The sequence below is a fragment of the Phyllobates terribilis genome, unplaced genomic scaffold, assembly GCF_046119375.1.
Source record: "Phyllobates terribilis strain yellow unplaced genomic scaffold, ASM4611937v1 Scaffold_3__8_contigs__length_932513732, whole genome shotgun sequence".
NCBI lineage: Eukaryota > Metazoa > Chordata > Amphibia > Anura > Dendrobatidae > Phyllobates > Phyllobates terribilis.
Genome location: NW_027362763.1, coordinates 56,792,323 through 56,805,520, shown reverse-complemented (window position 1 = coordinate 56,805,520; position 13,198 = coordinate 56,792,323). Strand labels below are relative to the sequence as shown.

General features: G+C 40.4%; 1 protein-coding gene across 3 annotated transcripts in view; it reads left to right on the top strand.

The window, feature by feature from the left end:
- Nucleotides 1-10,732, top strand: part of FAM167A (family with sequence similarity 167 member A) — a 92,977-nt gene extending 82,245 nt beyond the window's left edge. For all 3 annotated transcript variants that reach the window (XM_073673893.1, XM_073673894.1, XM_073673895.1), the window contains exon 3: nt 9,612-10,732. In XM_073673893.1, coding sequence (XP_073529994.1) covers nt 9,612-9,875 — 264 coding nt within the window. In that variant the 3' untranslated portion in view covers nt 9,876-10,732. The remainder of the gene's footprint in view (nt 1-9,611) is intronic.
- The last annotated feature ends 2,466 nt before the right edge of the window (nt 10,733-13,198 follow it).

Genomic DNA, 13,198 nt, shown 5'->3' with positions numbered 1-13,198 from the left:
TTCTTGTACATTGGAGCAGCATTATAGTAGTTATATTCTTGTACATAGGGGCAGTATTATAGTAGTTATATTCTTGTACATAGGAGAAGTATAATAGTAGTTATATTCTTGTATATAGGAGCAGTATTATAGTAGTTATATTCTTGTACATAGGAGCAGTATTATTGTAGTTATATTCTTGTACATAGGAGCAGTATAATAGTAGTTATATTCTTGTATATAGGAGCAGTATTATAGTAGTTATATTCTTGTATATAGGGGGCAGTATTATAGTAGTTAAATTCTTGTATATAGGGGGCAGTATTATAGTAGTTATATTCTTGTACATAGGGGGCAGTATTATAGTAGTTATATTCTTGTACATAGGGGCAGTATTATAGTAGTTATATTCTTGTACATAGGGGCAGTATCATAGTAGTTATTTTCTTCTACATAGGGGCAGTATTATAGTAGTTATATTCTTGTACATAGGAGCAGTATTATAGTAGATATATTCTTGTACATAGGGGGCAGAATTATAGTAGTTATATTCTTCTACATAGGGGCAGTATTATAGTAGTTATATTCTTGTACATAGTAGCAGTATTATAGTAGCTATATTCTTGTACATAGGAGCAGTATTATAGTAGTTATATTCTTGTACATAGAGGGCAGTATTATAGTAGTTATATTCTTGTACATAGGGGGCAGTATTATAGTAGTTATATTCTTGTACATAGGGGCAGTATTATAGTAGTTATATTCTTGTACATTGGAGCAGCATTATAGTAGTTATATTCTTGTACATAGGGGCAGTATTATAGTAGTTATATTCTTGTACATAGGAGAAGTATAATAGTAGTTATATTCTTGTATATAGGAGCAGTATTATAGTAGTTATATTCTTGTACATAGGAGCAGTATTATTGTAGTTATATTCTTGTACATAGGAGCAGTATAATAGTAGTTATATTCTTGTATATAGGAGCAGTATTATAGTAGTTATATTCTTGTATATAGGGGGCAGTATTATAGTAGTTAAATTCTTGTATATAGGGGGCAGTATTATTGTAGTTATATTCTTGTACATAGGGGCAGTATTATAGTAGTTATATTCTTATACATAGGGGCAGTATTGTAGTAGTTATATTCTTGTACATAGGGGGCAGTATTATAGTAGTTATATTCTTATACATAGGGGCAGTATTATAGTAGTTATATTCTTGTACATAGGGGGCAGTATTATTGTAGTTATATTCTTGTACATAGGGGCAGTATTATTGTAGTTATATTCTTGTACATAGAGGCAGTATTATAGTAGTTATATTCTTATACATAGGGACAGTATTATAGTAGTTATACTCTTGTATATAGGGGGCAGTATTATTGTAGTTATATTCTTATACATAGGGACAGTATTATAGTAGTTATACTCTTGTATATAGGGGGCAGTATTATTGTAGTTATATTCTTATACATAGGGACAGTATTATAGTAGTTATACTCTTGTATATAGGAGCAGTATTATTGTAGTTATATTCTTCTATATAGGGGCAGTATTATAGTGGTTACAGTGGTGTGAAAAACTGTTTACCCCCTTCCTGATTTCTGATTCTTTTGCATGTGTGTCAGACTTAAATGTTTCAGATCACAAAACAAATGTAAATATTAGACAAAGATAACACAAAATGCAGTTTTTAAATAAAGGTCTTTATTATTAAAGGAAAAAGAAATTCAAACGTACAGGGCCCTGTGTGAAAAAGTGATTGTCCCCTAAACCTAATAACTGGTTGGGCCCTTAGTAACAACAACTGCAATCAAGCGTTTGCGATAACCGGCAATGAGTCTTTTCCAATGCTCTGGAGGAATTTTGGCCACTCATCTTTGTAAAATTGTTGTAATTCTGCCACATTGGAGGGTTTCCGAGCATAAACCACCTTCTTAAGGTCAGGCCACAGCATCTCAATTAGATTAAGGTCAGGACTTTGACTAGGCCACTCCAAACTCTTAATTTTGGTTTTCTTAAGCCATTCAGAGGTGGACTTGCTGGTTTGTTTTGGATTATTGTCCTGCTGAATAACCCAAGTGCGCTTCAGCTTGAGGTCACGAACAGATGGCCGGACATTCTCCTTCAGGATTTTTTGGTAGACAGCAGAATTCATGGTTCCATTTACCACAGCAATCTTCCAAGTCCTGAAGCAGCAAAACAGCCCCAGACCATCACACTACCACCACCATATTTTACTGTTGGTATGATGTTCCTTTTCTGAAATGCTGTGTTACTTCTAAGCCAGATGTAATGTGACATACACCTTCCAAAAAGTTCAGCATTTGTCTCGTCAGTCCACAGAGTATTCTCCTAAAAGTCTTCACGATCATCAGGATGTTTTCTGGCAAAACTGAGGCGAGCCTTTATGTTCTTTTTGCTCAGCAGTGGTTTTCGTCTTGGAAGTCTGCCATGCATGCCATTTTTGCCCAGTCTCTTTCTTATGGTGGAGTCATGAACACTGACCTTAACTGAGGCAAGTGAGGCCTGCAGTACTTTGGATGTTGTTGTGGGTTCTTTTGTGACCTCTTGGATGAGTCGTCGCTGCGTTCTTGGGGTAATTTTGGTCGACCAGCCACTCCTGGGAAGGTTCATCACTGTTCCATGTTTTCGCCATTTGTGGATAATGGCTCTCACTGTGGTTCGCTTGAATCCCAAAGCATTAGAAATGGCTTTATAACCTTTTTCAGACTGATAGATCTCAATTACTTTGTTTCTCTTTTGTTTCAGAATTTCTTGGGATCGCAGCATGATGTCTAGCTTTTGAGGATCTTTTGGTCTACTTCTCTTTGTCAGGCAGGTCCTCTTTAAGTGATTTCTCGATTGACAACAGGTGTGGCAGTAATCAGGCCTGTGTGTGGCTAGGGAAATTGAACTCAGCTTCCCAAAGATGTGATAAACCACAGTTAATTTATGTTTTAATGGAGGCGGGGGGGCAATCACTTTTTCACACAGGACCCTGTAGGTTTGGATTTCTTTTTCCCCTAATAATAAAGATCTTCATTTAAAAATGGCATTTTGTGTTTATTTGTGTTGTCTTTGTCTAATATTTAAATTTGTTTTGTGATCTGAAACATTTAAGTGTGACAAACATGCAAAAGAATAAGAATAAGAAATCAGGAAGGGGGCAAACACTTTTTCACACCACTGTATATTTGTGTACATAGAGGGCAGTATTATAGTAGTTAATGTCCTGTTTATATTCCTTAATACTAGTTTGTGCTGTATTTTGCATGAGTCTAAAATTTGCTCAATTAGAGACATAATTCTGCAGCGGCATCTCTTGGTTTTATGCTTTGGCGCTGAACAGCAGACAGCCAGACCCCATTTGTTGTAGTGACTGGTATTCAACGCATGGATCAGGTCCAAGTCTTAGTTATCTGATAAATAATAAGCGTAAAGTGGATGCCAGTGTGATCCAAGGAAGATCTCTGGGGGCCAAGCACTTCTCACATTTTCCGCACTGGCTAAAAAATGCCTTTGGGTCCCGGCCAATGTGAAGGATTTATTTGCTTCCATTGAAAATAGCAGCCATGGAAGTTTTGCCCTTTTCAATCTAATCTAGTTTACAATCTCTTTTTTTGGAGACTGTGAAAACAAAAATAGTGTGCAGTGTAGCCTGAGAACATTCTCCGAACAATTCTGTTTAGTATCTGTGTGAAGGGTCCATTGAGTAAGGGTAAAGAACAATACATTTATGAGGTTTTTTTTACAACTAAGAATGCAAAAAAATATTATAACCCTTGTACTTTTCCCAGAAACAGTGCCACCAGAATCTTTAAGCTGTGCCTAATATAACAGCTAAGTCAGTTTTGCTTAGTGTCAGATGTAACACTTACACAAGACATCAGTTCTACCAGTCAGTAGATAATGCATTGATGACACTGCTCAGGTTTAGCTGTGTAGCAATGTCTGCTGCGAGGAGAGAGTGATTTGTGTACTCTTTACTTCACTGAATTGATAGCAGAGGAGATGAGCAATATCAGAGGTGAGGAGAGAGTGATTTATGCTCTCTCCTGCACTGAAGTGATAGCAAAGGAGAGAGTAATGTCAGAAGTGAGCAGAGAGTGATTTGTGTGCTCTCTCCTGCATTGAAGTGATAGCAAAGAAGAGAATAATGTCAGAGGTGAGGAGAGAGTGATTTATGCTCTCTCCTGCACTGAAGTGATAGCAAACAGCAAAGGAGACAAGCAATGTCAGAAGCAAGGACAAAGTGATTTCTGTTCTCTCTCCTGCAATGAAGTGATAGAGAGTAATGTGAGAAGTGAGGAGAGAGTGATTTGTGTGCTCTCTCTTGCATTAAAGTGATAGCAGAGGAGAGGAGCAATGTCAGAAGTGAAGACAGAGTGAGGTGAGGTGAGGAGAGAGTGATTTGTGCTCTCTCCTGCACTGAAGTGATAGCAAAGGAGGCAAGCAATGTCAGAAGCAAGGACAAAGTGATTTCTGTGCTCTCTCCTGCATTGAAGTGATAGCAGAGGAGAGAGTGATTTGTGTGCTCTCTAATGCATTGAAGTGATAGCAAAGGAGAGAGTAATGTCAGAAGTGAGGAGAGAGTGATTTGTGTGCTCTCTCCTGCATTGAAGTGATAGCAAAGGAGAGAGTAATGTCAGTAGTGAGGGGAGAGTGATTTGTGTGCTCTCTCCTGCACTGAAGTGATAGCAGAGGACAGAGTGAGTTGTGTCCTCTCTGCTGCACTGAAATGATAGCAGAAGAGACGAACAGTGTCAGACATATGGAGAGAATGATTTGTGTGCTCTCTCTTGCACTGAAGTCATGGGAAAAGCAGACAAGCAATGTCAGAAGCGAGGAGAAAGTGATTTGTGTGCTCTCTCCTGCACTGAAGTGATAGCAAAAGCTAACGAGCAATGTCAGAAGTGAGGAGAAAGTGATTTGGGTGCTTTCTCCTGCACTGAAGTGATAGCAGAGTAGACGAACGGTGTCAGAAGCAAGGAGAGAGTTACTTGTGTGCTCTCTTGCACTGAAATGATAGCAGAGGAGACAAACAGTGTCAAAGGCGAGGAGAAAGTGATATGTGTGCTTTCTCCTGCACAGAAGTGATAGCAGAGAAAATGAGCAATGTCAAAGGTGAGGAGAGAGTGATTTGTGTGCTATCTCCTGCACTCAAATGATAGGAAAAGCAGACAAGCCATGTCAGAAGTGAGGAGAAAGTGATTTGTGTGCTCTCTCCAGCACTGAAATGATAGCAGAGGAGATGAACAGTGTCAGAAGTGAGGAGAGAGTGATTTATGTGCTCTCTTGTGCATTGAAGTGATAGCAAAAGAGACTAGCAAAGTCAGAAGAGAGGAGAGAGTGATTTGTGTGCTCTTTCTTGCACTGAAGTGAAAGCAGAGGAGACGAGCAGTGTCAAAGGTGAGGAGAGAAAGATTTGTGTGCTCTCTCATGCCACGGACAGTGATCACATAATGGAGGTTTATCTTCAGACAGCACTGGCACTGGGCAAGCCAGTTATTCAACGTAGAAGGAATGGCAGTAATCTAAATAAGTGGGTGAAATGGTGCATCGAGGCATTTAGCCACACCAAGAGTACACTGAACACTTTAATTTGCATATTACAATAAAGTTGTTTTATAGGGCAATGGAGGAAAAGATTTCAAAACAAAAATAACTATTTTTATTGTTAATTCATCTCTAACAAGGCCACGTGGTTAGTTTTAAATGTAAATTTGGAGAAAGACTCCATTTAATGAAAGTAATAAAAAAAATGTATATGCACTTTAAAATGGCTCTATTGGCAAATATTTCTGATCATGAAAAAATCAAGACCTGATAAAACGTCCTAAATTAAAAAAAAAAAAAAAAATCCTGGCTCTTGGAACGCGATGGAAAACTTTTTTTTTCTGTAAAATGTGTGATTTTTGCATAAAAGTAGTAAAACATAGAAAATACATTGCACGCATTTGGTATTTCCAATATTTTACCAACCAGCTAAATAAAAGTAGTATGTTATTTACGCTGCATGGTAAAAGTAATGAGTTGTTTTGTCATATAGCTGCAAAAAATTGACACAAAATTTGGCACTGTCAACCGCCTGGTGTAAAACAGTGCTTAAGTATATTTTCTAACCTAAATAGATAATTATTAATGAATAATACAGAAGATATTATGTATGCCTTGTCTGTATAAGTTTTAGTTGGCATTTCAAGCTGTCTGCCATCTCGATTTATTGTTCCCCTATGATATCATTCCTCTAATACAGACTACATTTCCCATGACGCCTCTAGTTTTACAGGGGTATGGAGTCCCATCATTACTCTTTCCCCTCTCTAATAGCAGATTTTTCAAACTATCTTTGGTGCCCATATCAGCCAATCATAGAGCAGCTTTCATACAAAATGCAGCTTTTCTTTTAGACAGTTCCATAAATCTGCCCTCCCACCACCCCAACCCAATATTATCAGCTGTGTAGAGGGACATAAAGAGGAACAAGAGCTGGTTGCACTCCCTGAGGAAGCAACTTGCGAAACGCGCGTTGTGGTGCATGGCAGGGGAGCAAGAAGTCGCCATTTCAAAATGACCACAGGTCTGGATCAATGGCTTTGATTAATCTTTATTGGTTTTCAGTCTAAATCAGGAACTCATGGAATTAGACCTGTTTGTGACTTTGCACTTGCACTTTATTCAGGCTCAGAATCATATATATATAAATATATACAGTACAGACCAAAAGTTTGGACACACCTTCTCATTTAAAGATTTTTCTGTATTTTCATGACTATGAAAATTGTACATTCACTCTGAAGGCATCAAAACTATGAATTACCACATGTGGAATTATATACTTAACAAAAAAGTGTGAAACAACTGAAAATATGTCTTAGATTCTAGGTTCTTCAAAGTAGCCACCTTTTGCTTTGATGACTGCTTTGCACACTCTTGGCATTCTCTTGATGAGATTCAAGTGGTAGTCACCGGAAATGGTTTTCACTTCACAGGTGTGCCCTGTCAGTTTTAATAAGTGGGATTTCTTGCCTTATAAATGGGGTTGGGACCATCAGTTGTGTTATGCAGAAGTCAGGTGGATACACAGCTGATAGTCCTACTGAATAGAGTGTTAGAATTTGTATTATGGCAAGAAAAAAGCAGCTAAGTAAAGAAAAACGAGTGGCCATCATTCCTTTATGAAATGAAGGTCAGTCAGTCCGAAAAATTGGGAAAACTTTGAAAGTGTCCCCAAGTGCAGTTGCAAAAACCATCAAGCGCTACAAAGAAACTGTCTCACATGAGGACCGCCCCAGGAAAGGAAGACCAAGAGTCACCTCTGCTTCTGAGGATAAGTTTATCCGAGTCACCAGCCTCAGAAATCGCAGGTTAACAGCAGCTCAGATTAGAGACCAGGTCAATGCCACACAGAGTTCTAGCAGCAGACACATCTCTTCAACAACTGTTAAGAGGAGACTTTGTGCAGCAGGCCTTCATGGTAAAATAGCTGCTAGGAAACCACTGCTAAGGACAAGCAACAAGCAGAAGAGACAAGTTTGGGCTAAAGAACACAAGGAATGGACATTAGACCAGTGGAAATCTGTGCTTTGGTCTGATGAGTCCAAATTTGAGATCTTTGGTTCCAACCACCGTGTCTTTGTGCGACGCAGAAAAGGTGAACGGATGGACTCTCCATGCCTGGTTCCCACCGTGAAGCATGGAGGAGGAGGTGTGATGGTGTGGGGGTGCTTTGCTGGTGACACTGTTGGGGATTTATTCAAAATTGAAGGCATTTTGAACCATCATGGCTACCACAGCATCTTGAAGCGGCATGCTATTCCATCCGGTTTCGTTTAGTTGGACCATCATTTATTTTTCAACAGGAGAATGACCCCAAACACACCTCCAGGCTGTGTAAGGGCTATTTGACAAAGAAGGAGAGTGATGGGATGCTACGCCAGATGACCTGGCCTCCACAGTCACCAGACCTGAACCCAATCGACATGGTTTGGGGTGAGCTGGACCGCAGAGTGACGGCAAAAGGGCCAACAAGTGCTAAGCATCTCTGGGAACTCCTTCAAGATTGTTGGAAGACCATTTCTGGTGACTACCTCTTGAAGCTCATCAAGAAAATGCCAATAGTGTGCAAAGCAGTCATCAAAGCAAAAGGTGGCTACTTTGAAGAACCTAGAATATAAGACATATTTTCAGTTGTTTCACACTTTTTTGTTAAGTATATAATTCCACATGTGTTAATTCATAGTTTTGATGCCTTCAGTGTGAATGTACAATTTTCATAGTCATGAAAATACAGAAAAATCTTTAAATGAGAAGGTGTGTCCAAACTTTTGGTCTGTACTGTATATATTTTTTTTGTTATATTTATACAGTGGATATCCATTATAATTAATTTATGAATATTACCCTTATTTATTTATCACATATATACATATTGTAGGGATTCACACTCTCAGGTAGGCATTAGGCAGTGCTCACACAGGCAATATGGTTTGGTCCAAACATGTGCAGTTTTATTGCTTTCATAAAACGCCAAGGGATTCAAAAACAGCCTCTACTGGGCACAAAGGTATCTCCACAAATAAACAGTTCAATCAGCATGCACATATATGTCAATGTGGGCTCACCCGAACAAATTACAGTCCTTTCCTCCATAGCAAACTTTATACACAAAAGAGGTGCGATCCCACCAGTCTCGTTATCCCCTTCAACTCCAGTTCCAGCAGCTTCCAGCACAAACAGAAGTTCACAATTCCCACTGAACAGGCTGCAGCTTCCACACATTACTCTGTAGCTCTAACACACAGATTATTTAGCTTTCCTAGCTGATCAGTGCAGTCTCCATTCAGAGAGAGACTCTTGCTTGTCTCTCTCCCAGTTACAGCTCACATTTTGGCTGGTAACTCCCCAGCAGCACACTCGACTCTGCTCAACATCCAGCAGACTGACACACCTAGTGAATACAGGCCCTGGTTCTTAGTCAAAGCTAGTCAGGTGTATCTAATCAAGACCTGCAGTGCTAGGAATTAACCCAGTCCTACATATATATATTAGTTATTTAATATTTAGCAGACTATTTTTCTGGTATTGTTATTTTCATTTTGTTAATTTTGATTTTTTTTTTTATAATCTTCTCATCTTTGTATCACATCTTCTATTTACAATATATTGGGTTTTTTTTTTCTGGCGACTTTTTGCTCTTCTTGCCTACTTCCATTTTTATTTTGTCTTTGCTATATGTTGTTTTTAACATTTTTTTGCATCAATAGACAAACATAATGATCTAATTGATATTAATGACTCTTACTGGAGTATTTTTGTGCTGTCTTTCCTAGATGGGGAGGGGTCTGAGAGATGCCAGAGGGGATATAATAGGTGGATGATGTCATCCTGTAGTTCAGAGGAAGTGAGATACTGACTTCCTGCCTACACATAAGAGCATGTGCTGGACTGGTAGTCAGACTGGAGATCACACAATAAAGCTGTCCTTAATGAACGGGGAAAATATATGGAAGTAACTGAGCTGGGATGAAACAAAGGATTGTGGTGGAATATTGCACCAATGTAGGTGCAAAAATATATTAGAAAGTGTATTCCTGCCGTATTAATATATTTTTCTTTATCTTAGACAGAGATGCGTCTTCAGGACCAGCAGTTGGCTCGGCAGCTCATGAGACTCCGCAGTGACATTAACAAGCTGAAGATCGAGCAGACCTGTCACCTCCACCGCCGGATGCTGAACGATGCCACCTACGAACTGGAGGAAAGGGATGAGCTCTCCGACCTCTTATGTGACTTCCCTATGATGTCCTCATTTGGCCTTTCTACGCCCCTCAAACTTATCGGGGTTACCAAAATGAACATCAACTCCAGGAGGTTTTCCCTCTGTTAGAATTTTCCTAAAACGTTCCAGGAGGTTTCAACGTAAAACCTCCCAATAATATCCATAGTGTTCTGCTGCCTTATACTAGTACCAGCTTATCTCGCCACCCGACAGAATGGACAGGGCGACGTCTTCTGCAGCGATGCATGGCAGCCGGTGCAAATCCAGAGAAGAACGTGCAACCCAATGTCCATTGCTACACGAGAGACTTTCATCATGTGCATCACTACTACTAGACATAACCAATGTTTTGTAATATACATACAGGGGTGGAGCAGAAAGAACATGGGGGGTATGGAAACAGTCAGTATTGCTATATGGAAACAGCACAATGCTGCAATGTTTTCCAAGCATATGATGAGCTCACATAATAACATTCAGTGAGCTCTAAAAATTGTGGTTATGTTCTGATGATTTAGCAGTTTCACTATTGAGGTGTACATGAAGGCGAAGTTCCACTTTTCCTCATTATAATTTACATCATTATGAAAAATTGTTAGATAGAATCCGTAGAAACGGAGTTGGGACAAGGGTTAGGCAGAATAGGTGGCAGCCTAGGGCACCAAAAAAAAAAGGGGGTGGGATTATTGGGGATTTTTCACAATTTCCAGATCATTTGCAGGACAAGTGATCTGGGTGATGCAGTGTCGGGAAAACATCCTCCGTCATGGCCAATGCCACCCACTCACATAGCCGCTGCCAAAATGATTTATACAAGGTAGCAAATTTTGGGAAAGTACAGATGAGACTTGTCATCATTTGCCTATGGGAAAAAAAACAAGACATCGCTTTCCAAGTGCATGACCTATAAAGATAAGCAATCAGAAATACTTTAGTCTTACACTGATTTTAAATTGTGTGTTATACTCCAATCACACCCAGAGCTGCATACAAATTCATTCTGGCTTCCTGTTCACACCCATGATGGAACATCTCACATTTCTACTCTGCTCCCTGCTGGACTAGTGGAGTATACGTTCTCGGACACTTTAGTAGGATGTAAAAAAATATATATATATCTCGCACAATGCAATGCATTTCTGAAAGCAGCTAGGGATGTGATTAGAGCATGAGATATGATAGCGTAAACACTTTAAGATCTTAAAGGCTTAGTCCCATCCTCATAGAGGGATATTGTTAGATAGTCCTTGTAAATACAAGCACTTTTGTAATTTACTGTTTATTAAAATTTGCAGCCGTTCTTCAGATATTAACACTTTTCTTTTATTTACATCTTGTTGCCTTGGAGACCGACCACCACTGTAAGAGCTTGTAAGCATGGTTTTGAAGCCGGCCAGAATTGCTGGAGTGCACTGCTTATAAACTAGACAGCAGCGGTGGTCGGTCTCCTAGGCAACCAGCTGTAAACAAAAGGGATGTGTTACTGTGTCAAGAACGGCTGCAAATTTTAATAAACACTTTTCTTTTGTTGTTGAAAAGTGGTGGTCGGTCTCCAAGGCAGCAACATGTAAACAAAAGAAAAGTGCTAATATCTCAAGAGCGGTTGAATATTTTAATAAACAGTAAATTGCAAAAGTGCTTGTATTTACAAGGACTATCTGATAATATCTAACCTTTTAAAATAAACTGTACAATAGACCCAAACCCCTGACACTGTCAACTGATTATGAGAATTGGATATTTTGATCTCCTGGTTATGAGATTTACCCAGTAACACAAGTGATAAGGATAATAAAGAGTTACATTTATGATGAAACATTGTATCGGCAGCACCTTGTAATAGCAATAACAGAGAGATCTGCAGCAAAGCTTCCTGCTGTATCCCCCAGAATCGTCACCGGACACATCAGGACATCGTCTATGTAGCGGATCCCTAATATTGTAACGCATCACTTCCTATAATAAGTAATGATGCCGACTGATGCCTTTTCCGTTCCATTGTGTCATCCATTTGTTGAATTGTATCATTTTGATTGTATATTCCTATAATCCGGATGTTTCCTTTTCTACGTGGCCTTTTTTTTTGCAAATTTTTACTTAATTGTTAATTCCAAAAGTGCGTTTTAATGATTGATGCAAAAAAAAAAAAAGTATCAATTTCCTTGTAATGTGGAATTCATTTTTAATAAGGATTTATGAAAGCGGATGGAAATTTTTCCTTCTTTGTGAGAAAATAAAGATTTGGTACATTCAGAATAAATGGAAAATGATAACGGACGATCGAGTTTTTACAAGCCTTTTAATAAATTTGCTCTCTCTTGCCCCAGAAACCACATCCCCCCTCCCAAAAAAAAGAGGGGAAAAAGTCAGTGCATTATAGAGCTGTGTACCATGCTTTGCCATCCCTCTAGTCACTAGGTGAGGTGGATCCTCAAAGACCCAGGTCCAGATGGGAACACGGGTGATGGGTGTCGGTGCAGCAGGCAGTTTAGGCACGCGGGAAAAGGTAGTGGAGGTCCTGAAGACAGTAGACAGGCAGCAGAGGTCCTGGATACCGTAGACAGGTAGTAGAGGTCCTGGAGACCGCAGACAGCTAGCAGAGGTCCTGGAGACCGCAAACAGGTAGCAGAGGTCCTGGAGACCATAGCCAGGTAGCAGAGATCCTGGAGACCGTAGCCAGGTAGCAGAGGTCCTGGAGACCGTACCCAGGTAGCAGAGATCCTAGAGACCGTAGACAGGTAGCAGAGATCCTGGAGAGCGCAGACAAGTAGCTGAGGTCCTGGAGACCACAAACAGGTAGCAGAGGTCCTAGAGACTGTAGAGAGGTAGTAGAGGTCCTGGAGACCGTAGACAGGTAGTAGAGGTCCTGGAGACCGCAGACAGGTAGTAGAGGTCCTGGAGACCACAGACAGGTAGTAGAGGTCCTGGAGACTGCAGACAGGCAGCAGAGGTCCTGGAGACCGCAGACAGATAGCAGCAGAGGTCCTGGAGACCGTAGACAGGTAGCAGAGATCCTGGAGACTGCAGACAGGCTGGAGACCGTAGACAGGTAGCAGAGATCCTGAAGACCGCAGACAGGTAGCAGAGGTCCTGGAGACCGCAGACAGGTAGCAGAGGTCCTGGAGACCGTAGCCAGGTAGCAGAGATCCTGGAGAACGTAGCCAGGTAGCAGAGGTCCTGGAGACCGTAGCCAGGTAGCAGAGATCCTAGAGACCGTAGACAGGTAGCAGAGATCCTGGAGAGCGCAGACAAGTAGCAGAGGTCCTGGAGACCACAAACAGGTAGCAGAGGTCCTAGAGACCGTAGACAGGTAGTAGAGGTCCTGGAGACTGTAGACAGGTAGTAGAGGTCCTGGAGACCGCAGACAGATAGCAGCAGAGGTCCTGGAGACCGTAGACAGGCAGCAGAGGTCCTGGAGACCGCAGACAGAT